The sequence below is a fragment of the Monodelphis domestica genome, chromosome 2 (assembly GCF_027887165.1).
Source record: "Monodelphis domestica isolate mMonDom1 chromosome 2, mMonDom1.pri, whole genome shotgun sequence".
NCBI lineage: Eukaryota > Metazoa > Chordata > Mammalia > Didelphimorphia > Didelphidae > Monodelphis > Monodelphis domestica.
This window is the reverse complement of record NC_077228.1, coordinates 233,613,719-233,641,119: the sequence shown is the minus strand read 5'-3', so window position 1 is coordinate 233,641,119 and position 27,401 is coordinate 233,613,719. Positions and strand designations below refer to the sequence as shown.

General features: G+C 36.5%; 1 protein-coding gene across 3 annotated transcripts in view; it reads left to right on the top strand.

Moving 5' to 3' along the window:
• Positions 1–27,401, top strand: part of RPTOR (regulatory associated protein of MTOR complex 1) — a 569,750-nt gene that overhangs the window by 372,925 nt on the left and 169,424 nt on the right. For all 3 annotated transcript variants that reach the window (XM_056817367.1, XM_056817369.1, XM_056817370.1), the window contains 3 exons: positions 19,268–19,342; positions 20,615–20,680; positions 21,539–21,730. In XM_056817367.1, the coding sequence (XP_056673345.1) occupies positions 19,268–19,342; positions 20,615–20,680; positions 21,539–21,730 (333 nt within the window). The remainder of the gene's footprint in view (positions 1–19,267; positions 19,343–20,614; positions 20,681–21,538; positions 21,731–27,401) is intronic.

Sequence of the window (27,401 nt, the reverse complement as noted above, 5' to 3'; positions counted from 1 at the left end):
CTTTGAGTAATGAAACACTTAGATTGATAATTCAATGTGATACTTAACCTTATTTTATCTTAGAGAAACTGGATTTTTTACAACAGCAAAACAAGCATCATGACAAATTTAAGAAACAAAGATTGGGAAATAAGCCCACCTCTCCTAGGAAAGAAGAAGCAAAAGCAGAGAATGAGAAAATAGTGAGGAATCACCAGGTTAGGTCTGCCCCTCTGAGTTCAACAACAACAAAAAAAGGTCCACCAAAACAGGCCTTATGACCTAGGAACCTAGTGCTGTTGACTTTTTTTAACTGTGCTTCCATCACAACTTTACTACCAGTCACCTGTTCTCCCGGATGCCAAAATTACTTCCCTGGATACCTTATGCTGCTTTCATTCTCACTAGGGCCCAGTACAGGTGGTGCAAATTAAAGGGTGCAGCAGCTCCTTTTGTGCCTCTAATAACACTCCTGTTGGCATCAGCCCTGGATTTCTCTCAAGACCCAGTGTTCTTATGATTGTCTCTAGTGTACATTCTGACAGAAGAAGGGGAGGTTCCACAAGGACTTGAATAGAGGAAATTTAGGGAATTCCCTAGCTACCAGCAGGCAGCTGGTCTTCGGCATTCTATAAAAAATTACACCTTATTCTTTGGAGACACAGAAGTGAAAGAAATTTAGTGAAATACAGTGTCTCAGATGCCTAAAACTTGGGATACCCTATATATACTTCTGTCTCATCATTAATATATTTCAACCTCAGTCCTCCACTAAATAATTTCCTAACTTTTAAGTTGTTTTTAAACAAAAATAGATTTTTATTCTTCAGAATTATTATCTAGCATCCCATAATAAGCCCCTTCTGCAGAATTTGAATTCATCAAAAAAAGCTTCTGATGTGCAGCCTATATTAATGAAAGAAAGCATAGAAATCAGTGTATCCTTTGCTGGGTCTTGTGTGAATTAACCTGCTCTTTGCAGTTGCACCTACATTATCCATCCCTACAGTCATAAGCTTTATTTCAGGGTAACCATTTGTTTTTATCACCTCTCAAGACCCTTGTCAGATTCCTCCTTTTCCTTTTTTTAACCTATTGATTATCACTTGCTCTCCGGAGAGGCCTCAAGTTTTTGCCAGGTCTGGAATTCTAATTATATGCTTTGTTTGGGGCACTATATTTACATTGCTGTACTATCTCCCTGTTCTTTTTAGAATGTGTAGTAAAGTTAATCCAACCCCAATGGAGATAGATGTCCCAATTAATAAACAATTAGACAACTGTGCTGAGAAATAATTGCATATTTAAAAACTATCTGTAAAAATAAGTACATTTTAAATAGCTCAGTTCCCATGCTAGTGAATTTTGTTTCCCAAACCACAATAGATTGAGGACATGTTTAAAAAATGAAAGAAATGATCACATCAGGGAAGATGTATCAACAGATTCCCTAGTTTCACCTCTGAAGCAACTTTATATAATCTAGAATGAATATCACATATTTGTTTATGTAATTTTTTTTTCATTTTCTGGTAACATTAAAATGCAGGAGACAGTGACTTTTCCTTAGCAAGTATACTGGTTAAGATGGCTTGCTATTTGTGGAAGGGACCCCTACATGAATTTAACTACCCTTTGTTAGAGAAACAGTTACACTTATCATGGCACTGTGCACAAAGATCTACTAACACCAAAAGCAGATGTTCCAGTATCTCAGTGACAGCTGGGGAAACACAAAATAGGTTCATTCCATTTTTCCCAACATTATAATTAGGCACACGTGCACGCATGCACACACACACGCACACGCACACGCACACGCACACAAACACATATCCCTGCTTGGAGAAAGGCAATCTAAGAACCTATGATATATTAGAGGAAAGAAAAGAAAAGCACAGCGCTTATACAGATAACTTGGGCCATGATTTATCAGAGATACATCCAGGGAAATGAAGAATATAATATAGAAGAGTATTTGTTTTCAAATGCTTCCAGATTGTCAAATATAAAGTTTTTAAAATGTCAACACCTTCCCAAAATGAAAAACAAAAAGAGAAGGAGGAAGAGGCAGAAGGTCTATAACCTACTATTTATTGACTTCAACAATGTAGTGGCCACTCGGCCCACTATATCTGACTGAAAAATTAGATTGTGGTGGTGGTTTTATAGATTATCCTTTTGAAAGATTAATGACTGTAAGGGTATACCCTGCAAATGTAAGTAAAGTGTTATCCCAGATGCTGAAAGCAATCAAGAAAGGCTGTTTTTCAGTGTGTTGACTGAAGGGTACAGTGATTAATTGTTAGACTGCACTGAATCACAATCACTGCAGTGTTGGACTGGAGCAGGAAGGGAAGCAGGATCCTGGTCAGCCCTTCAGTACATTCACACACTAGGCATATATTTAGTGTGATAGAGCTATATAAATTGTTCAGGTCCTGCCTGCAAAAACAGCCTCATTTTTTAAGCAGCAACATAAAGAACGCCTCCTTTCTCCCTCTCATAGTAATACTAGTTCATTTATACCTCTCTACTACACTTGCTAGTGGCATAAAACTGAAACAGTTGACTTGAGAAAGATGACATCTTACTGTAGAGCCTGACAGACAGAAACATCAGACATTATTTCTCATTGCATTCTTATCCTCAGTACATTCATTTTTCACTAATCAAATCACTAGTGATATTTGACCTGGTGGCCCTAAGCATTTTCAACTTATATATTGAAGGCAGTTAAAGTTAGTGGCTATCATAGAGGATTAGATGTCAGAATGGCAACTTTTCTCTGTGGTACCAATATTAAATATTACCTCAGGCAGCTTGGGCCATGGAATTATTAGCTTAATATTAATAATATAGAGCAAGTTACACAATGGCAGGTGTTGAATCACTGGTACAAGCAAAGTCAGACTCACCACAAAACAAACTAGGGGAACTCCCGTGAAGCTTGACCTCTGGTTCAACCACCATCTCTGTTCAGTTCTAATTATCTAATCTCAGCTGGGCTCTCCACTGTTAGACAATCCTTTTATTCTTCCCTACCTTATTATCTAGTTCCCAGCAATAGCTTGTTGCAAGCCTTCTCCTCTCCTTAAAATTAAATACCATCTCAATAGATGACAAGACCTTCAGATTTACTGAGAAAATTTAGACCATTTCTGATGAATTTGCTTTCTCATCTCTCATACTCTATATCTCAAACCTTTCTACAATCCTTTTCTCCAAGTCACTTATGAAGAGGTGACCTATATCTTCTCACCAAAAAAATATTTAATAAAATCTCTATTTGTGCTCCTCATCTCATTCCCTCCTTATCCCTTCAATCTTTCCCTTTCTTTCTTTTTCTCTTCTAAAGAAACTCTATGTGCTTCCTGCTTTCCTGCCTACAATGAAGAAACAATCATCTGGAGGTCTAGCTGGCCCTCACATTAATCAGTTTTTGTTTATCAAAGTAATTTTTCTTTACAATGCTGTCTGTACTTCTTGTTTCACATCAGTTCACACAAGTCTTTTCAAGTTTCCCTGAAGCTATCCCTTGCATCATTTCTTAGGACTCAATAATATTCAATTATATTTATATACAATAACTTATTCAGTCATATCCCAACCTATAGATACCCTCTTGATTCCTCATTTCTTCCTACAACCTGAAGTCCTGCTATAAATACCCATTGTCTTAAAAGCTTTAATAGTTTAAAACTATTTTAAGCCTTAGGGTACATGTATTTTTGTACTTACAAATTTTATTTTATTTTTTCTTTCTTTCATTCATTAGTGATATTTCTGGAATGAGGTGTATGTAACAAAGGTTATTGACCTTGGGGTGTGATTCAAATTGCTTTCCTGAAGTTTTAGACCAGCACCCACACCAATTAGCAATGCATTTATGTGGTTGTTCTGCCACAGCTCCTCCAACAATTCTCATTTTCACTTTTCTGCCATCTCAGACTTGGTTTAATGTGTTGTTGTTGTTTTTAATTTTAAATCATTTGATAGATTTTTTTAAATACTGTTTTTGAGCTTGGATTTTTTTTTCTCTTGAGAATGAATTGTTCATATCCTTCAGCCATTTATCTATTGGAGTTTGATTGCTGACTTTATTTCTCTTGATGTGTCTAACTTCAGAACATTTGTATGTTTTGGGTCACCTTGGATCAATTGCATTCATACAGCTTTGGTCTACAGAGCCCTTTGAAATGTCCCAGGCTAGAGTACTATTGACTTGTGGTACATCTGGGGGATCCCAGTCTGAACACTTCTACTCTCCCTTCCTACCCCCTTTGAATTTCATCACTTGAAGATTGGTCTTGGCTTTTCTCATTTGACCCCATTCCCTGTAAAAATACAATAATATTCATATACCATAATTGGTTCAGCCATACTCCAACTTGTGGCTTCTGGCCATCTTTATAGTCCTGGGTTTAATGAAAGCACTTACTATAATTTTTCTTTGAGTTTCTTGATCATTTTTGAATCTGCTGTTCTTTTTAAATATTTGTTAGCATAGAGTTTGTATCCACTGGGATGTTCAGAAAGCCATCTTAACAGGAAACCTGATTCTATTACCTTAACAACAGATTTTGCATCCATTTGCTTCCATTTACTCACTCGTCCACCACCTTAGTAAAAAGCATCCTATTTGGTCTTCCTATTTCCAGTCCTAACCTGGCCTACTCAGCTTTCAAAAAATCATCCCTGCAAATACTATCAACAAAGCAATGGGTTCAAATCAAGAAAACATCTAATGCCCAGTGGACTTACGCGTCGGCTATGGGGGGTGGGGGGGGGGGGAGGAAAAGAAAATGATCTATGTCTTTAACGAATAATGCTTGGAAATGATCAAATAAAATATATTTAAAAAAAAATCATCCTAAGATATTAAAACTTTCAGTGAAGGGATCTCCTATTACCTCTGAGTTAAAATGTAAAGTGCTTCTCTCTGGCACTTGGGAATTTCTATAATCTGAATTTACAAGCTGGTTGAGAACGTAAATTCTTATTTTTGTCTTTATATCCTCAGTGTTTAGTATAATGCCTCATAGACATACCAGGTGATTGACAAGTTTTTATTGAACTGAATTGATTTGAGTTTCAGTGCCCCTTCAGAACACCAAACTCTTCTATTCCATATCTCCCTTAGGGAAGAGACACTATTTTGTTTTGGTTTGTTTAAATGAGTTAGCCTTCTGCCCTTCTTTTTTCCGGCTCATGCAGATCATCTATCTATCTGTTTATACACATACACACACACACACACACACACACACACACACACACACACACACACACACACACACACACATATATGTATATATATATATATATATATATGTATATATATATATATACACAGAGAGAGAGAGAGAGAGAGAGAGAGGGATGCAGATCATATTTCTATGTGCTAGGGATACAAAGAAAAATAAAAATAGTCATTGCTCACATTCTAATAAGGAAGGCAACATGCCTACCATACAAGGATTCATACAAGATATATACATCTCTATTTGGGAGATACTATCAAAGGAAAACCATTTGCTTCTAAGTGGCAGATCCAGTATTAGAACCTTCTAATGTTGCCTTTTCTGTCAAAAAGGAAGCCATCTTGCAGAATTTAAGAAACAAGAACAGCAAAAAGTAATAATTCATAAATTCTTCCCAACTTCAAGTCATCAACAATTAAATAATTGCTTCAACTTGTATGACCCTTGGTTTTTAATTCATGCAATTATCAGTATATCATTTTATATTATAGTTATTTGTATCTTTTAATACCCCCTCCCAATAGATTATGAGTTCTTTGAGGGGAGGACCTTGACTTATTAGTCTTTGAATAGTCACCAGCAACTAGGCAGTGTTCTACAGCAGGCATTTAGTAAATGTTGAAGTTTTAAAATAGGAGTGTTTCAGTGTTATATGGAGGATTTGAAAGCATCCCATAATAAAGTGATGCATTTAACTGCCAGATATATATTCTCCTGCTAAATTTGTAAGGAACATTGAGCTCTTTTGGCCAGTAAATAAAAATCCCCATTTTTGACATTATTTTTCCCTGAAAGTAGTCTTATTAGTAGTCATATATACTTTTTTAAAGCTGGGTGTGTAACTCATTTCATTGTATCTTTGGGCTTATTCACTAATAGTCCACTAAAAACTCATTTTGGTGTTGTGATTCTTCCTTTGGTTAGAAAGATCAGATCAGATGCAATTTTGTTAACTTTGAAAGATACTAAATAAATATTTTTCCTACCCAAGGACAAACTGCAATAGTTATTTACTTTTTTTGTTTCATATTCTTTGTGATGACATTTGCACATTTTAGTCAAGATGTTTTCATGTAAAGTTTCTTTCAAATTATATCTCCTTGTCTAACTAAACATTTATTGGTCAGTCAATAAATGTTTAATATTAAGCACTTAGTATGTACCAGGCACTTTACTAGGGAGCCAAAAGAGCCAAAAGGCCTGCCCTTTTTTCACTGTCTTGTGAGGGAAACAGCTATCAAAGAAATGCACATATTACCTTTTTCCTAAAAAAAAAGCAGAAAATAAAACTCCAATTTGCATTTCAGTTCCACTGGCAGCTTTGATTCTTCTTATTGCCTTAAAAGACTTAAGGGAATCGGAATTTTTTTTTAAAAAATCAGAAATGGGATTGGGTTGGGAATGAATTTTATATATATATATATGTAAAAGCTATGTTCTAGATAAGTAGAAAGTAATTAAAGGAAGAAAAACACCTAGAATTAAAGGGATTGGAAAAGGATTTCTGTAAAAGTCGAGATTTTAGATGGGACTTGAAGAAAGCCAAGGAAGCCATTCATTGAAGAAGGAATATATTCTATACAAGGGAGACAGTCAGAGAAAATGCCCAGAGACAAGAGCTAGTTTATTGTTCATGCAAGAAGAACAAGACCAATGTAACTAGACTGCATAGTATGTGTTGGGGAGTAAGGTGTAAAGAGACTTGAACATTAGGGCAGAGGGAGGGTAAGTTATAAAAGGTTGGGGAGGGGGGTTCTATCAGGTTGTTAAATAATGTTACAAGGGAATCACTTTAAAAGACTGATATATATTAATTTAAGGTCGCCAAGGAATCAGCTATGTAATTCCTAAATGAAAAACTCAAGTCAGCTGTCAGCCTTTTTTGGAGTTTAATTACAATAGGAGTAAGAAAGGAATTAGAGATATATATAGAGAGAGAAGGGAATAGGGCTTAAATACCCCTTCTGTTTAGGCTGGGCCAAAAGGCCCAAGCCCTTAGATAGCTGGGGCAAAGAAAAGAGATCAGTCCCTATTACTCACGTGTCCAAAATGGAGAAACAGTCTCAGAGGCCCCCACCTTCAGCTTCCTGCAGAGCAAGCTTCCCTCAGAGCCCAGGAACCACACCGACCAAAAACTCAACCACCTCCAGTCTCCAGACCCTCCTATCTTTAAGGACACCATCCAAGTTGCCTCCCCTCAGTCCTCACATCTACCAATCACTCTTCATCAATTTCCCTGTCAATGGAGGCTCTCGCTTAACCCAGGACCGCCCAGAGGTTTCTGGCTTTTGCACATGTCTGTTGAAGGTCATATTTTCAAATGATTAAATCTATACTCCTTTGCTACAGCCCTTTCTAAATCCTGTTAACTTGAGTATGGTAGAGATTGGAATAATTAAATTTTGATCTAGGCTGCAGCCCTTACTCAATCCTATTAGGACTGAATAGGGTGGAGTATCTCCATTGTATCAATTCTAAAATCAATCAAGACTCAAAGAAATTCCTGTTCTATGCTTAAGCATAGGTCAAAGTCCTTTCCATTGTTCAGCAAAGGGTTTCTGTCCTAAAGTAATCTTAAGAAGGGAAGAGAAGGAACCTCCCATGCCAATGGGGTTCCCATTCCAATAGACTATCAGTAAGAAATTTTCCAAGTATGAAATATCCCAATGGTGAAGTTTCAAACATTTATAAGTCTAAGGAAATTTGAGGTTTACAATAACCTGCAAGTGACTTAAGCCCTCCACTTAGCTTTAGTTGCTTCTCTCTCTCTCCCCAACCCCCAAATTGTAGATTTTATTTTCTGTGTTAACAGAATGAAAAGATCCTCCAAACTTTCACAATTTTCACTTGGCTTCAATTTCATTGCCTTGGTATCTAGTCCACTCGCAAATTGTATCATTACTTGCTGAATATTAAAATATTTTCTCTCATCTTCCTTTGTAGCACTCTCCTTTAAGAACTTTGCCTTTCTTCATTCCCAATCCAATCCCATTTCTGATTTTTTTAAAAATTCTGATTCCCTTAAGTCTTTTAAGGCAATGAGAAGAATCAAAGCTGCCAGTGGAACTGAAACCCAAGTTAGAGTTTTGTTTTCTGCTTTTTGTTTAGAAAAAAGGTAATATGTGCATTCATAATCAGTCTTTCTTTTCTCTCACTTGTTCTCTCTCTTCTATTCTGACCTTATTATGTCATACCTAAATCTTGATCTGGCAAAAAGAGAACCTTCAGAAAAAAGGTTTCTTCAGAGAATTCTTAACTGCCAGGCTTTTTTGCTTCATTTATTCTGAACCCCTAAGTCTCTAGTGAGCCCAGTGTTTTGCAAAGTGTGTCAGATGCTGTTTGAGTGTTTTTGTTTTGTTTTTTCTTTTGAGGGTTTGTTTTCCTTTCCTAATAAATAGGCAGGTATCATAGGTAGCAGTAAAGTTATAGTGCTTTTTAATAAAAGGGTTAGAGCAAAACATGCTGCTTTTCCAAACCATTATGTTGCAACATGAAAAAATAATAATAATTGATATTTGTCTGAAGTACAGTGTAATAGTATTTCATTAATTTAGTAAAATCATTTCACTGATTTAGAAGAAAAATGGAGAGTATTCTGACTTAGAAGTATGAAATGTATAATTTTTGAAAATAAAACTGTTATTATTTTCATTTACAATGAGTAAATGAAAATAATAAAATAAAAACCCAAAATAAAAATACATAACTGTGAACAACTAAGTAGAACAGTGGATAGAAAAACAGGCCTGGAGCTGGGAGTACCTGTGTTGAAATTTGGCTTCAAACATTTCCTAACAGTGTGACTCTGGGCAAGTCACTTAACCCTATCTACCTAGCCCTTGTCTTAGAGTTTTTATTCTAAGACAGAAAATATGGACTTAAAAAAAAAATAAAACAAAAATACATAACAATGAAAATAAGTAAAAATAAATGAACAAATAATACTTAAAGTAAGTTTATTTGTCATCACAATCTTATCACCTACATAAAATCCTTTAAAATTGAATTGATAGCTGTAAGATGTAGTAGAAGAAAGGTAGATTTGAAGTCAAAGGATCTAGTTTCAAATCCCAGTTGTCTATAAAACTTAAAGCAAATTCCTTGGTTTCCTTAATTATAAAATGAAGATGTTTGACTTGATCATCTTCAATATACTTTCCAGCCTTCATCTTTGGCTCTAAGAATTTGATCTAGAACCTAAAGGTGGATTGAGGGGCATCTTAATATTTTGAATCCTTTATTTGAAAAATTTGTTTTCTTTAAAGTGTCCACACATAAGTAAAATGTGAATATTTTAAGGAGGACACATTTCTTTGACCTTTTTCTCAACAGGAAAACCTTGATTCATTATATCCTGTTCAAGATTTAAAAGTCTAAAGGTCTTAAATAATGACATTATATTGTACATAATAAGAAGGTTTTCAGAGCCCATGTTTTTTTTTTTTTTAAACCCTTACCTTCTGTCTTGGAACCAATACTCTGTATTGGTTCCAAAGCAGAAAAGTGGTAAGGGCTAGGCAATGGGGGTGAAGTGACTTGCCCAGGGTCACATAGCTGGGAGGTGTCTGAGGCCAGATTTGAACCTAGGACCTCCCATCTCTAGGCCTGACTCTCAATCCACTGAGACACCCAGCTGCCCCCTAGAACTCACATTTTAAACACATCAGCTTTGGGGCTACAGCTACATAGGAGATGATCATGGATCTTATTTTTAACTTCATCTCCTGACTGGACATTTTTACTGGTTGTTTCCGATGTTTGAAACTCTCTCTCCCCTAATCTCCCCTTTGACTTCCTTGGTATTATTCACATCTCAGCTACTGCCTTACCTTTTACAAGAAAATATTCCCAGTCCTCCTTCATCTGTACATATGTTGTTTGTACCTAGCTATTTGCATGTTTTCTCTCCTAACATTAATTAGTTTCTGAACTTGTTGTGAGAAGGAACTATGTTTTTTATAACTTTCTTTGTATCCTCAATATTTAGCACAGAGCCTGGTACATAAGAAATATTTAATAAATGTTGTTGATTTCTAGGATCTTTGATATCCAGGTTAAACACCAGAATGCACATATTTTATCCACATATAATGCACTAATATTGCTAGCTGAATTACTTTAAAACCTATTGTCTAATCCAACCCCCCAAAAAAAGATTTTTAGGGATGAGCCTAAAGAACAAGTATGCCAGACATTTCAAATTTAGAAAAAATAAAATAGATAACCTTGGATCATGCCTAAGCAAAAATTTCCTCAATTAGGAACAATAAATTCTTGCTATATTTTATAAGAGAATGTTTTATAATTCTAGCTGTATGTTAAAGCAAGGATGATACTAGTGTGTACTTTTGTGTGGAACACGTATCCAAATCACTGTTTTGTATTTTGTTCTTAAGAATCAAGAATAAGTTTCCATCATTCTGTGCACATCCCTCTCTGTGGGAAAGATTCAGCATAGTTTGTAGACTCAATTTTCCTTAATACCTTTAAAATGCGTTTTGTAAAATAATATATGTAATGTTAAATTTTGAAGTAGGAAGACCTAAGTTCAAATTCTTGTACAGATACCACTTTTGTGATCCAATGAGGCAAATCAGCTAACCTCTCAGTTTCTGTTTTCCTCATCAGAGTAAAAACAAAAAATATCCATGAAAACTAAACAAAAAATAAAAGACCAATAGTGAAAATTTTTTTTAATATATTTTATTTGATCATTTCCAAGCATTATTCGTTAAAGACATAGATCATTTTCTTTTCCTCCCCCCCCCCACCCCCCATAGCCGATGCGTAAGTCCACTGGGCATTAGATGTTTTCTTGATTTGAACCCATTGCATTGTTGATAGTATTTGCATTAGAGTGTTCATTTAGAGTCTATCCTCTGTCATGTCCCCTCAACCTCTGTATTCAGGCAGTTGCTTTTTCTCGGTGTTTCCACTCCCATAGTTTATCCTTTGCTTATGAATGGTGTTTTTTTCTCCTGGGTCCCTGCAAGTTGTTCAGGGACATTACACCACCACCAATGGAGAAGTCCATTACGTTCGATGATACCACAGTGTGTTTGTCTCTGTGTACAATGTTCTCCTGGTTCTGCTCCTCTCGCTCTGCATCACTTCCTGGAGGTTGTTCCAGTCTCCATGGAACTTCTCCACTTTATTATTCCTTTTAGCACAATAGTACTCCATCACCAACATATACCACAGTTTGTTCAGCCATTCCCCAATTGATGGGCATCCCCTCATTTTCCAGTTTTGGGCCACCACAAAGAGCGCAGCTATGAATATTTTTGTACAAGTCTTTGTGTCCATTATCTCTTTGGGGTACAGACCCAGCAGTGCTATGGCTGGGTCAAAGGGTAGATATTCTTTTAGCACCCTTTGGGCATAGTTCCAAATTGCCCTCCAGAATGGTTGGATCAGTTCGCAGCTCCACCAGCAATGAATTAATGTCCCTATTTTGCCACATCCCCTCCAGCATTCATTACTTTCCTTTGCTGTTATGTTAGCCAATCTGCTAGGTGTGAGGTGATACCTCAGAGTTGTTTTGATTTGCATCTCTCTGATTATAAGAGATGTAGAACACTTCTTCATGTGCTTGTTAATAGTTTTGATTTCTTTATCTAAGAACGGCCTATCCATTTCCCTTGCCCATTTATCAATTGGAGAATGGCTTGATTTTTTGTACAATTGATTTAGTTCTTTATAAATATGAGTAATTAAACCTTTGTCAGAGGTTTCTATGAAGATTTTTTCCCAATTTGTTGTTTCCCTTCTGATTTTAGTTATATTGGTTTTGTTTGTACAAAAGCTTTTTAGTTTGATGTAGTCAAAATTATTTATTTTACATTTTGTGATTCTTTCTATATCTTGCTTGGTTTTAAAGCCTTTCCCCTCCCAAAGGTCTGACATGTATACTATTCTGTGTTTACCCAATTTACTTATGGTTTCCTTCTTTATGTTTAAGTCACTCACCCATTTCGAATTTATCTTGGTGTAGGGTGTGAGGTGTTGATCTATTCCTAGTCTCTCCCACACTGTCTTCCAATTTTCCCAGCAGTTTTTATCGAATAGTGGATTTTTGTCCCAAAAGCTGGGATCTTTGGGTTTATCGTATACTGTCTTGCTGAGGTCGCTTTCCCCCAGTCTATTCCACTGATCTTCCTTTCTGTTTCTTAGCCAGTACCAAATTGTTTTGATGACTGCTGCTTTGTAATATAGTTTTAGGTCAGGGACTGCAAGGCCCCCATCATATGTGTTTTTTTTCATTATTTCCCTGGATATCCTTGATCTTTTGTTCTTCCAAATGAACTTTGTTATGGTTTTTTCTAAATCAGTGAAGAAGTATTTTGGTAGTTCAATGGGTATGGCACTAAATAGATAAATAAGTTTGGGTAGGATGGTCATTTTTATTATATTGGCTCGTCCTATCCATGAGCAGTTAATGTTTTTCCATTTGTTCAAGTCTAGTTTTAGTTGTGTGGCGAGTGTTTTGTAGTTGTGTTCATATAGTTCCTGTGTTTGTCTTGGGAGGTAGATTCCTAGGTATTTTATTTTGTCTAAGGTGATTTTGAATGGGATTTCTCTTTCTAGTTCTTGCTGCTGAGCTGTGTTGGAGATATATAGAAAAGCTGATGATTTATGTGGGTTTATTTTGTATCCTGCAACTTTGCTAAAGTTGTTGATTATTTCAATTAGCTTTTTGGTTGAATCTCTAGGATTCTTTAAGTAGACCATCATGTCATCCGCAAAGAGTGATAACTTGGTCTCCTCCTTGCCTATTTTGATGCCTTCAATTCCTTTATCTTCTCTAATTGCTACTGCTAGTGTTTCTAGTACAATGTCAAATAGTAGAGGTGATAATGGGCATCCTTGTTTCACTCCTGATCTTATTGGGAATGCATCTAGTTTATCCCCATTGCAGATGATATTAGCTGTTGGTTTTAGATATATACTGTTTATTATTTTTAGGAATGACCCTTCTATTCCTATGCTTTCTAGTGTTTTTAATAGGAATGGGTGTTGTATTTTATCAAAGGCTTTTTCTGCATCTATTGAAATAATCATGTGATTCTTGCTAGTTTGCTTGTTGATGTGGTCAATTATGTGGATGGTTTTCCTAATGTTGAACCAGCCCTGCATCCCTGGTATGAATCCTACTTGATCATGGTGAATGATCCTTCTGATCACTTGCTGGAGTCTTTTTGCTAGTATCCTATTTAAGATTTTTGCATCTATATTCATTAGGGAGATTGGCCTATAGTTTTCTTTCTCTGTTTTTGACCTGCCTGGTTTTGGAATCAGTACCATGTTTGTGTTGTAAAAGGAGTTTGGTAGAACTCCCTCTTTGCTTATTATGTCAAATAGTTTGTATAGTATTGGTATTAACTGTTCTCTGAATGTTTGATAGAATTCACAGGTGAATCCATCAGGCCCTGGGGACTTTTTCTTAGGAAGTTCTTTGATGGCTTGTTGGATTTCAATTTCTGATATGGGATTATTTAGGAATTCTATTTCCTCTTCTGTTAGTCTAGGCAGTTTGTATTTTTGTATATATTCATCCATTTCTCCTAAATTGGTGTATTTATTGCCATATAATTGGGCAAAGTAATTTCTAATGATTGCCTTAATTTCCTCCTCATTGGAGGTGCTGTCCCCCTTTTCATCTTTAATGCTGTGAATTTGCTTTTCTTCCTTCCTTTTTTTAACTAGATTGACCAGTACCTTGTCTATTTTGTTTGTTTTTTCAAAGTACCAGCTTCTTGTCTCATTTATTAAATCAATAGTTCTATCACTTTCGATTTTATTAATTTCTCCCTTAATTTTTAGGATTTCTAATTTGGTTTTCTGCTGGGGGTTTTTAATTTGATCGCTTTCGAGTTTTTTCAATTGCATTTCCAATTGATTGATCTCTGCTCTCCCTTGTTTGTTAATATGAGCTTTCAGGGATATGAATTTGCCTCTGATTACCGCTTTGGCTGCATCCCAAAAGGTTTGAAAGGATGTTTCGCCATTGTCATTTTCCTTGATGAAATTATTAATTGTTTCTATGATTTCTTCTTTAGCTAAACGGTTTTGGAGTATCATATTGTTTAATTTCCAATTGGTTTTAGATTTGGTTTTCCATGTACCATTACTAATCATTATTTTTATTGCCTTGTGATCTGAGAAGGCTGCATTCATTATTTCTGCTTTTTTGCATTTGTGTGCTATGTTTCTGTGACCTAATGTATGGTCAATTTTTGTGAATGTGCCATGTGGTGCTGAGAAGAAGGTGTATTCCTTTTTATCCCTATTTATTTTTCTCCATATGTCTATTAATTCTAATTTTTCTAAGATTTCATTCACTTCTTTTACCTCTTTCTTATTTATTTTTTGATTTGATTTATCTAAATTTGATAATGGTTGGTTTAAGTCTCCCACTAGTATGGTTTTATTGTCTATTTCTTCCTTCAATTCTCCTAGTTTCTCCATTAGAAATTTGGGTGCTATATTATTTGGTGCATACATGTTGATTAATGATATTTCCTCATTGTCTAGAGTCCCTTTTAACAAAATATAATTACCTTCCCTATCCCTTTTGATCAGGTCTATTTTTGCATTGGCTTTATCAGATATCATGATTACCACTCCTGCCTTCTTTCTATCAGTTGAGGCCCAGAAGGTCTTACTCCATCCTTTAATTCTGACCTTGTGGGTGTCAACCCGCCTCATGTGTGTTTCTTGAAGACAACATATGGTAGGGTTTTGGATTCTAATCCATTCAGCTATTCGTCTACGTTTTATGGGTGAGTTCATCCCATTCACGTTCAAAGTTATGATTGTCATTTGTGGACTCCCTGGCATTTTGATTGCCTTCCCTAATTCTAACCTTTTCTTCTTCGGCTCTACCTTTTAGTCCAGTGATTTACTTTGAATCAGTGCCCCTTGTCCCCTCCCTTGATGTTTCCCTTTTTAGTCCCTCCCTTTTTCTTCCCTCCCCCTCCCCCCTCTCTTTCCCTCCCTTTTTGTTCTCCCTCTCCCCCTCCCCCCCTTGGTTTTCCCTTCTCCTTACCCTTGTTGGGTAAAATAGAATTCAAGATCCCAATGGATCTGGATGTTTTTCCCTCTCAGAGTTGATTTCCCTGAGATTGAGGTTTAAGTAAACCCCCCCCCCCTCTCTTCCTCTCCTTCTTATAGGAGTTTTCTTCCCCTCCCCTTCCCCTGTGAATCTTTGTGTGAGAACCATTATTCTATTTGGTCTTTCTTTACCCCCTATTTATACATTACATTTTCCCCACATATTAGTATACATAGGTTGATATAAATGTAGTCCTTATAGAAGAGAGTTTGAGTAAAAGAAGAAGATAACATTTTCCCCTTTCCTTAATATTTACCTTTTCAGGTATTCCTTGCTCTTTGATTTTCGGTATCAAACTTTCCACAGAGCTCTGGTCTTTTCTTTGCAAAAAGTTGGAAGTCTTCTATTTTGTTGAATGCCCATACTTTCCCTTGGAAGTATATAGTCAGTTTTGCTGGGTAGCTGATTCTTGGTTGGAGACCCAGCTCTCTTGCCTTTCTGAAGATCATGTTCCATGCCTTACGATCATTCAGCGTAGAACTTGCAAGGTCTTGTGTGACCCTGATTGGCATTCCTTTATATCTAAATTGTCTTTTTCTGGCTTCCTGTAGGATTTTTTCTTTTGTTTGATAGCTTTGGAATTTGGCAATTACATTCCTGGGAGTTGTCTTTTGGGGGTTTAGTGTAGAAGGTGTTCTGTGAGTTCTGTCAGTGGATGTATTGCCCCCTTGTTCTAGAATCTCTGGGCAATTTTCTTTGATTATATCTTGTATCACCATGTCCAGTTTGGTGTTTATTTCTGGCTTTTCTGGGAGTCCAATTATTCTTAAATTTTCTCTTCTCCCCCTGTTTTCCAGATCTATCACCTTGTCGGTGAGATATTTTATGTTCTCTTCTAATTTCTTGGTGTTTTGGCTTTGCTTTATTAGTTCTTGCTTTAAAGCCTGGTTTTCTTTTACAGTTTGGTCAAACTGGTTTTGTAGATGCGTGAATTTCTTTTGCATCATTTCCCACTTTTCCTCCCAGAGGGCTTCCATCTTTTTGGTCCTTTCTGATTCAAATTCTTCATGGGTTTGTGGAGAGTTTCTATTTCCTTTGGAAGATTTTGGAGAATTGTATATCTTCTTCTATCTGCTCTGTATTTTGTATTTTGGCTCCATAGAATGTGTCCAGAGTCGCCCCTTTCTTCTTATTTTTCTTGGTATTTGGGGGCTTCTGTGCTTCTGTGGAGTTTGTCATCTCTGAACGTGGAGGATTGGCTTTTCTTGTCTTTGTCTGGTGATCAGAGGCTTTAGTCCTGGGCAGATGTTGGTTCTATGACTTTCCCTGGGTTAAACTGAATATGCCTCACTGGAACTGGAATGGAAGGGTCGGACCACGAGGCCACACTCTCCCCCCGGCTCACTTTCAGGAAGTTGCCTTCAGAATCGCTGGCCATGAGGCTGTTTCGTCAGCCTGCGGGGGGATGGGCTGCAGCTAACCCAAGCTCCGAGAGCAAGGACTTTCACTGAGACTTGGATAGCAGGATCCAGCCCGTGAGGCTGTCTTGCCCGCCCTGAGGGTTGCTGTTGTTTTGACCAGCTCTCTGCAGCGGAGGCCCCAGGCAGTAACTTTCACCCGGACTGGGACTTGGGTAGAAGACCCTGAGGGTTGTTGTTCCTCAGACCCTGCTCTCTGAGCCCAGCGCGGCTGCAGCTTCCGGGAGCCTTGGACTCTGCGCTCCTACCCCTGAGGTCCGAGGGATCTCGGGTTCTGGCTTTTAAGGGGAGCCGTACCTTTTGAACCGGGTCCAGGTCCAGGAGGAGGGTTCCCAGGGTCTGTGCTGTTGATCGTTTTGAATTTCGGCGCCTTAGGAGCTTATCGTTTGAGATCGGTCGGGAAGGGTTTTCCGGAGATCTTAGCTTTAGCTTTCTCTAAGCCGCCATCTTAACCGGAAGTCCAATAGTGAAAATTTTTAAAAAATGCACAGCAGAGAGCAAAGAGTGGTAGTTAGGATGGTTTTGTAACTCCTGCGTCTAGTTTATTATTTTATATTTTTAAAACTGTATTTAATAAAGATTTACAGTGTCATAAACAGGCCTCTTTCTGTTCTTCATATGTGGAAATGATTGTTTATTGAATTTGTCCATAAGGAAAAAAATTTTAAATACCCTATGCATTTTAGTTTATTAAACTAGCATGTGGAACAACTATGATTAAGAGCGAACAGAACATTGAACAATTTTAGGAACAGAAAACTAGGACTAAAACTGAAGAGTAGCCTGGAGTTTGTGTTCTTAGAAAATGTAGAGAATCCAAAAAATCATATAGCTACCCACCTGATATAGGCTTCCAATGATTTCTTCTCTCCTGGGCTGTTGCAAAAACCTTCAGGTTAGTCGTCTTTCCCCAATTCTCTTCTCACTCTAGTTCATCTTCTACTCACCTGCCAAAATGATCTTCCTAAAGCACAGGTCTGACCATCTCCCTTCCTTTCTCCTATAAACTACAGTAATATTGCTTCCACTATAAAATATAAAATCCTCTGTTTGGATTTTTAAATAATTTTTTCTATTAATAAGTATTTTTTTCTCTCTTCTGCCAATTCCTCTCCCCTACTGAAAAAGAAATCTAAAACCCTCATAACAAGTAAGCATAATCAAACAAACAAAAATTTCATGGTGGCCATGTCCAGAAAGGTGTCTCTTTCTGCATATGTAGTTTTATAGTTATAATGATATAGATATTATATAAACATTTATTGAATTGGTTCATTGCTTTCTTTATCAATCCACTTAATTATATTTGATAATTGCATTGATCAGAGTTCTTAAACCTTACAAAGTCTTTAGTTTTTAGAAAGTTGTTCTCATAGTATAATGTTTTCTCATGGTTCTGCTGAGTACTCTGCATCAGTTCGTTAAAGCTTTCACCTCTTTCTCAAAGCTGTTCCCTTCGTTATTTCTCATAGAATAATCATATTCTATTACATTCATATAATCATTATATGTTAAGCCATTTGCCAGTTGATGTGTATATCTTAGTTTCTAGTTCCTTGTCACCACAAAAGTAGTGGTAATAAATATTTTCACATAGCACCACTTTTGCTTTCTTGGTTCACTCTGACTTTAAAGGCCCTTTACAATCTGGCCTCCTCCTAATTTTTCAGTCTTCTATTCTACTCTACTCAATTCCCCTCCACATAATCTTGGATCAATTAATACTGGTCTTCTTGCTCTTCCTTTAACATTATACTATCAGCTTCTGGCTCTGTGCTCCTCATCCAGAATACTGTCTTTTTTACCTCCATCGCTTGGCTTTCTTCAAGACTCAACTAAAATCCCATATTCTGCAAGAGGCATTTCCAGATCCCTCCTTGCTTTGGCTCTCTCTCTTGCCCCCTTTGAGATTATCTCCCATGTACACTAGCTATCTTGGGTGTAGAGTTATTTGCATATAGCTTTCCCTATTAGAATGTGAATTTCTTGAGGATCAGAACAGTGTTTTTGCTTTGCTTTCTATCTTCCAGGCTTAATGAAATGTCTGGAATGTTCCTAAGTTCTTAATAAAATGTTTGTTAATTGATTGATTGATTGCCTACAGAGTGGGGGAGTCCCTAAAGATATTCTTTACCTCTAGGACATCTCTCAAATTGTCTCCCAAACATTGAGCTATTATATCCAACAACTAGTTATGCCTTTGCCTGTTTCCACTATATAGATCATATTTCTTTCAGAGAATATGGCACAGGGCCATTTCACATTTGAGAATACATAAGATCCTAACCACTTATCCATAGCCACAGAGAATTTGTCTGCAAGCAACAACTCTCACTATTTTTTCAAATGAAAATTGGGCTTGAGGGGAGAAAATGATTAAGCCATAAAATATTCATGGTCCATTCGTTCATTCATATATCATGAGAGGCAGAAAGAAATTCCCTTCAGGTAACTGTGCTCACTGTTTTCCCTTCTTTTTTTTTTCTTCCTAGTCATGCCAAGCTGATCTCGTGAAGGACAACGGTCACAAATATTTCCTCTCTGTCTTAGCAGACCCTTACATGCCAGTAAGGAACAAACATCATCTTTCTTTCAGACATTCTCAAGAATTGGTGTGGTTTATCTCTGTTTATGTGTTACACAGTTGCAATATCTGTTTTTATGAGGACTACAGACCTCAAGACACTCATTCATCAAAGGGAAAGGACTGATGAGTTTCATACCCAAACACAGGAAATTCAAGCTACTATTTTAATATACTCTGGATTTTAAACAGCTCTCTTTGCTTAATATTATGTTGTGCCAGTGATTTTTTCATTCCTTCCTTTAAAATGGAACAAATAAGTTTCTTAAAAAACATCTATTCTCACTGGCTTTTTCATTGCAATATAGGAAAAGGTGATTCATCTAGGATTTTATCAACAGAACTCTATTAACCAACTGCACAGCTACAGCAAAATGATCATTTACATTTAGAGTGATGATTTTGTTTCATGAAATATCTCCTGAATCATTACAAGAAATTGAACTGTATGCAGTTTAAGTTTTGATTTTAAGTGCATTTTATTTAGATTCTTTTAAAACTAATCATTCATGTAAAATATATGTAGTAACTATTAACTATGTTTTATAATACTTGCATGTCTCCTGAAGTTCCTAATATCATTTTAGGTATATAATAGATACTTAATCTAATAGCTGAATTTTATTTAGTTGAACTAGAATATTTGATTAGCCAGAATCCTCTATTCCTGTAACCATCTCAGAGAATAGATGGGCAGTTGTCCTATTGACTCCTAACATTTGTTCCCAAGGAAAAAAACAGAAAGTATTATAAATAAGCACTTTTTTAATAACAAATATTTGTATACTTTAACCTGAATTTTTTATTAAAATATCATATGTAGTTAAACTTTATAAGCAAGATTGTTCTTTTCTTAATTTATCTTTCTAAATAAGCACTACGTTGATTTTTAGCACATTAGAATTCATATAAAAGGACTGGAAAGAATACTAATTCTGCATTTTAAGACCAACATTCCCAAGTACAATAGGACAAGAGAAAAAGATCTGGTAAATCTCATAATTTACCAAGTTGTCTTCTCATATCAGCCTCATTATTCTTTTGTAATGAAATTATTCTCATAATGCTGCCATGTTTATTTAAAGAGTCTAGATTTATTTTGATTTATTGTTTATTTTCTTAGTAGACCAAAAAACTGTAAATGTATCATAAAAGTTTTGACAGGATGGCTTTGATCAGATATGGGAATGGTGGAGTTCTACCCCAAAAGGACACAAATGCATGCCTAAAAATGAGTATCTTATTTTTCAATCAGGCTGAGCATAGAACCATGACAGCTTTCATTCTGGCTGTGATTGTCAACAGCTATAACACAGGACAGGTGAGTATCACTATCCTGCTTCTTCTAGGCAGCCTACTAGTCCATCACTGTTAAACACCATACTTATTATGGGTTTTAAAGAATCACTTTTAGTGGGTTTAATTGCTACATAATTTGGTTCATGGTTCTCACAAATGATTCCAGTGTATAAACATTTACTATATATTTGTTAAGTACTTAATATGTATTATGCTAACACTAGGAGTACAGAGCAAAAATATGTTCCCTGCTTTCATAGAGCTCATATCCTAACAGGGAAAACAACTTTTGGCTAACTATGTAAATGCAAGATATGTTCAGTTTAAATGGAAAGTAATTTCAGAGGAAGGGACTAGCTGCAGGGGAGACCCAGAATCAATTCAAAATAGATTTTATGATCTGCAAGTCAAAAAGGAGGTCTAATACTAGCTAGCTTATTTTGCAATCAAATAAAACATTCTGACATTCAGCAAAAAAAAAAAAAGAGTATTGGGATTATGAAAGAATAATAGCAAGATATAGTTTAATGCATATATATATATTCAAATGATACCTTTTCTAGTTCAAGGAGGGAGAGAGGGAAGGAGGTGCCTAAGAACTTTAATGTAACAAACAAATAAAATTAATGAACTTTTTTTCAAAAGAAAGGAAAGAAGGTAAAGAACATCATAGAACCCTGTTCCCTTCTCTTTATTTAAAATCTGGAAATTTCTATATTGAATATCATGATTTAAAGTAAGACCTGAAAAACTGACCTTTGGTAGCTTTTTTGACCAAGAATTTTAATAATAGGGAAACTTTGATATTATATAAATCATGTAGACTTCTCCATAATTTTTCCTATATAATCAGGAGATCAATTATTTTTCCTAATTCTAGGAAGCCTGTCTTCAAGGCAACCTGATTGCCATTTGTCTAGAGCAACTGAATGACCCACACCCTCTGCTACGCCAATGGGTAGCCATCTGCTTGGGACGGATTTGGCAGAATTTTGATTCAGCAAGGTGGTGTGGTGTAAGAGACAGTGCCCATGAGAAACTCTACAGTCTTCTCTCTGATCCAATTCCTGAGGTAAGTTGGTCTATTAGTGAATGATAGATTGAAAAGATAAGTTTTAAACTAAGTGAAAAAAAGAAGTCCTGTGCTGAGATTTTTATAGGACACCATTAAAAGAATTTCCATCATCTTAGGCCTTATAATTTAATTCAGCAAATGTTTATTAAATACCTATTAAATAAAGGACTTTGTATTAGAATTAGAGAGATTCACAAAGCCTTATAGTAATAAAATAATTATGCATACGTTAACTAGCATTGAGATTGACTCAGTTAACAGATTTTCCATTTAACTAAGGATTAAACCATTTATGCAATAAAACTGCCCAGACTCAAATATCTAAATAAAGCATAAAGACCTTCAAATTCTCAAATGTCTAGCCTTGAGTTTTACTGGTTGATTTCTCAATATGTAATTTTATTCTGAAGGGAAGACCTAAGAACAATGTAAGAAAGTTGCAGAGGCAAAATTAGGATGCAGTAAATCAATAAACATTTATTTTCTGCCTACTGTATACTAGGCACTATGCTCAATGCTATGACTACAAATACAATGAGCAAAGTAATAGCTACTCACAAAAAGCTTTCATTCCGTCAGGGAAACCCTCCTACACACACACATACACACACTGCACAACAGTTATTAGCAACCAGTGAGGAGAGTTGGGAAAAATCAGAAGAGACCTGCCAAATGTGGGAAAAGTAGAAATGTAAAATTAGTCTTGAAAAACAGGTTGGTCAATAGACGCAGAAAAAGCCTTTGATAAAATACAACACCCATTCCTATTAAAAACACTAGAAAGCATAGGAATAGAAGGGTCATTCCTAAAAATAATAAACAGTATATATCTAAAACCATCAGCTAATATCATCTGCAATGGGGATAAACTAGATGCATTCCCAATAAGATCAGGAGTGAAACAAGGATGCCCATTATCACCTCTACTATTTGACATTGTACTAGAAACACTAGCAGTCGCAATTAGAGAAGAAAAAGAAATTAAAGGCATCAAAATAGGCAAGGAGGAGACCAAGTTATCACTCTTTGCAGATGACATGATGATCTACTTAAAGAATCCTAGAGATTCAACCAAAAAGCTAATTGAAATAATCAACAACTTTAGCAAAGTTGCAGGATACAAAATAAACCCACATAAGTCATCAGCTTTTCTATATATCTCCAACACAGCTCAGCAGCAAAAACTAGAAAGAGAAATCCCATTCAAAATCACCTTAGACAAAATAAAATACCTAGGAATCTACCTCCCAAGACAAACACAGGAACTATATGAACACAACTACAAAACACTCGCCACACAAATAAAACTAGACTTGAGCAATTGGAAAAACATTAACTGCTCATGGGTAGGACGAGCCAATATAATAAAAATGACCATCCTACCCAAACTTATTTATCTATTTAGTGCCATACCCATGGAACTCCCAAAAAATTTCTTTACTGATTTGGAAAAAACCATAACAAAGTTCATTTGGAATAATAAAAGATCAAGGATATCCAGGGAAATAATGAAAAAAAAAACACAAATGAGGGGGGCCTTGCAGTCCCAGACCTCAAACTATATTACAAAGCAGCAGTCATCAAAACAATTTGGTACTGGCTAAGAGACAGAAAGGAGGATCAGTGGAATAGACTGGGGGCAAGTGACCTCAGCCAGACAGTATACGATAAACCCAAAGATCCCAGGTTTTGGGACAAAAACCCACTATTCGATAAAAACTGCTGGGAAAATTGGAAGACAGTGTGGGAGAGATTAGGAATTGATCAACACCTGACACCCTACACCAAGATAAATTCAAAATGGGTGAAAGACTTAAACATAAAGAAGGAAACTATAAGTAAATTTGGTAAACACAGAATAGTATACATGTCAGACCTTTGGGAGGGGAAAGACTTTAAGACCAAGCAAGACATAGAAAGAATCACAAAATGTAAAATAAATAATTTCGACTACATCAAATTAAAAGGCTTTTGTACAAACAAAACCAATGTAACTAAAATCAGAAGGAAAACAACAAATTGGGAAAAAATCTTCATAAAAACCTCTGACAAAGGTTTAATTACTCAAATTTATAAAGAGCTAAATCAATTGTACAAAAAACCAAGCCATTCTCCAATTGATAAATGGGCAAGGGACATGGATAGGCAGTTTTCAGATAAAGAAATCAAAACTATTAATAAGCACATGAAGAAGTGTTCTAAATCTCTTATAATCAGAGAGATGCAAATCAAAACAACTCTGAGGTATCACCTCACACCTAGCAGATTGGCTAACATGATAGCAAAGGAAAGTAATGAATGCTGGAGGGGATGTGGAAAAGTAGGGACATTAATTCATTGCTGGTGAAGTTGTGAACTGATCCAGCCATTCTGGAGGGCAATTTGGAACTATGCACAAAGGGCGATAAAAGAATGTCTGCCCTTTGATCCAGCTATAGCACTGCTGGGTCTGTACCCCAAAGAGATAATGGACAAAAAGACTTGTACAAAAATATTCATAGCTGCGCTCTTTGTGGTGGCCAAAAATTGGAAAACGAGGGGATGCCCATCAATTGGGGAATGGCTGAACAAATTGTGGTATAGGTTGGTGATGGAATATTATTGTGCAAAAAGGAATAATAAAGTGGAGGAATTCCATGGAGACTGGAATGACCTCCAGGAAGTGATTCAGAGCGAGAGGAGCAGAACCAGGAGAACATCGTACACAGAGACAAACACACTGTGGTATAATCGAACGTAATGGACTTCTCCATTAGTGGCAGTGTAATGTCCCTGAACGATCTGCAGGGATCTAGGAGAAAAAACACTATCCATAAGCAGAGGACAAACTGAGGGAGTAGAAACACCGAGGAAAAGCAACTTCCTGACTACAGCGGTTGAGGGGACATGACAGAGGAGAGATTCTAAACGAACACTCTAATGCAAATATTAACAACATGGCAATGGGTTCGAGTCAAGAAGGGCACCCAGTGGAATCACGCGTTGGCTACAGGAGGTGGGAGGGAGGAAAAGAAAATGATCTTTGTCTTTAATGAATAATGCATGGAAATGATCAAATAAAATACTATAAAATTAAAAAAAAAGAAAAACAGGTTGGGTTCAGGTTGTAAAAAAGTCATTAAAAACTGAACAAAGGAATTTATATTTATAACTCTAATAGCATTAGGGAATTTATTAAGTAGGGAAATGACTTGACCAGACTTACAGTTTTGGAAAATTAGTATTTTTGTGAAATATAAATTGGAAGGAATGAGGACTGTAGGAAGTCATATCAGTTAGAAGTCTATTTTACTTAGATTATTCTATATAGAGTTGTCAGTTGTACAGAGTAAAAGTAAGGGGATAGAAGAGAATCTATTGGATTTCAACTGAGATTTTTAAAAAAGCAGGAGTAGGGGGCAGGATTGAGAGCCAGGCCTATAGGTGGGAGGTCCTAGGTTCAAATCTGGCCTCAGACACTTCCTAGGTGTGTGACCCTGGGTATGTCACTAAACCCCTATTGCCTAACCCTTACTGTTCTCCTACCTCAGAACCAATACATAGTATTGATTCTAAGGTAGAAACTAAGGGTTCAAAAAACAAAGGAGTAGTAATCATGATCTCAGCTAAAGCAAAAATACATTTGATTAAAAGAGATAAGGAAGGTAATTACATCTTCTTAAAAGTTAGTATGGACTATGAAGCAATATCAGTAGTTAACACAAATGATATAGCCACCAATTTTTTTAATTAATTTACTTTTATTTAATTAATTTAGAATATTTTTCCATAGTTACATGATTCATGTTCTTTCCCTTCCCTCTTCCCTCCCCCCTCCTGTAACCAGTGTGCAATTCAACTAGGTTTTACTAGTACCACTGATCAAGACCTATTTCCATATTATTAATCTTTGCAAAAGAGTGATTATTTAAAGTCTGCATCCCCAATCATATTCCCATCGAACTATGTGATCAAGGAAATGTCTTCCTTCTGTGCTTCTATTCCCACAGTTCTTAGCCTCCAAATTTTTAAAGGAGAAACTCAGTTGTAAACATATAGGTTTCCCTACTTTTGTGCCTCCTCTTCAGGTTTCTATGTGTTTGCTTTTCTTTCAGATAATCAGTGCATCAATCAATCAGAGAGTATGACCTAGTTTAATTTCTATACTACTATATTTTGATTATTATTGCCTTTTCCTTCAAGGATTATTCTTCCTTTTGTCTTTGTTTCATAAATATTTTATATTTAAGAGTCAAGGGTGGGGGCAGTTAGGTGGCTTAGTGGATTGAGAGCCAGGCCTAGAAACAGGAGGTACTGGGTATACATCTGGCCTTAGACACTTCCTACATATGTGTTCCTGGGCAAGTCGTTTAACTAATTGCCTAGCTCTTATCACTCTTCTGCCTTGGAACTAATACTTTATATTGAATATTAGACAGAAGGAATGGGGGGTTTTTGGAGGGGGATGGAAGAGGGTAATTTTTTTTAATTCTAAGGTATCATTAATGAGTTTGTATGGAAATAAAAAAATTTACTAATAGGGCTTAGGAGCAACAGGGCTAACTAGTAGAAATGTATTTTCCATGACCCAGTCTTACCCATATTATCCTGAGAGAGTTGAAAGTTAGTATTGTGATCATGCCTGTGGCTACTTCCTCTCAACCTTAAAAGCCAAGCTCCTCCCACTATACCTTCCAGAGACCTATCAGCCTGAGAGCAAATTAGAATGATGAATCCAAACCAAATAGAGAGAAGGAAGACACATGTGCCATATCAGCACAATAGTTTATCTACACTGTACAGCTTTATCAAGGACTTAGTCAGATGCCCTTAGCATTGTCCAGGACCTATTGGAGAGATTATCTATCCAGAATATATATGAAACCCTAATGTCAATCAGAGATCAGGGGATGGAGCCAAGATGGGAGCTTAGGAGCAGCGAAAGCTGAAACCACTCTTGACAATCCTTCCAAACCAATCTTTTAAGAGTGCCTCAAAACAATAGGAGTCAAAAACCAACAGCAAAACAGAGTGAGAGATCTCTCCCACTGATACAACTTGAAAGGTATGCAGAGGAAGAGATTTTCACAGGATAAGGGGAGAACCAGAAATAAAGCTGTACAAAGAAGAGTGCTGGCCAACCATCCCCTCACAAACTACATCAGGTTACGTGCCTGGGCATAGGCCAATTCATGTTCCCAGACCCTGGCTACACCACAAACAGAGCACCTCAAACCCCAGGCCTACCCCTTGAAGTCCCAGGTCCCAGCACCAGCCCACAGTGAGGTCCAGAAGTCCATCATAACTGGCCTTTTTAAGCCTGTGCTGTAGTGAAGACCTAGCCCTAGGGCAAAAGAGTGCCTAGGGCAAAAAAAAAAATTGTGCTAAGCCTTGCAAGCCAGCAGAGGAGACAGAATAAACAAGCAGCTTTAAGAATTCCCAGTCCACTGGCAAAAAAAAAAAAGGCTGGGAAAATAAGCAAACGTAATGGACTTCTCCATTAGTGTCAATACAATGTCCCTGAACATTCTGCAGGCATCTAGGAGAAAAACCACTATCCACAAGCAGAAGACAAATTGTGGGAGTAAAAACACTGAAGAAAAGCAACTGCTTGACTACAGGGGTGGAGGGGACATGATTGAGGAGAGACTCTAAATGAACACCCTAATGCAAATACCAACAACATGGA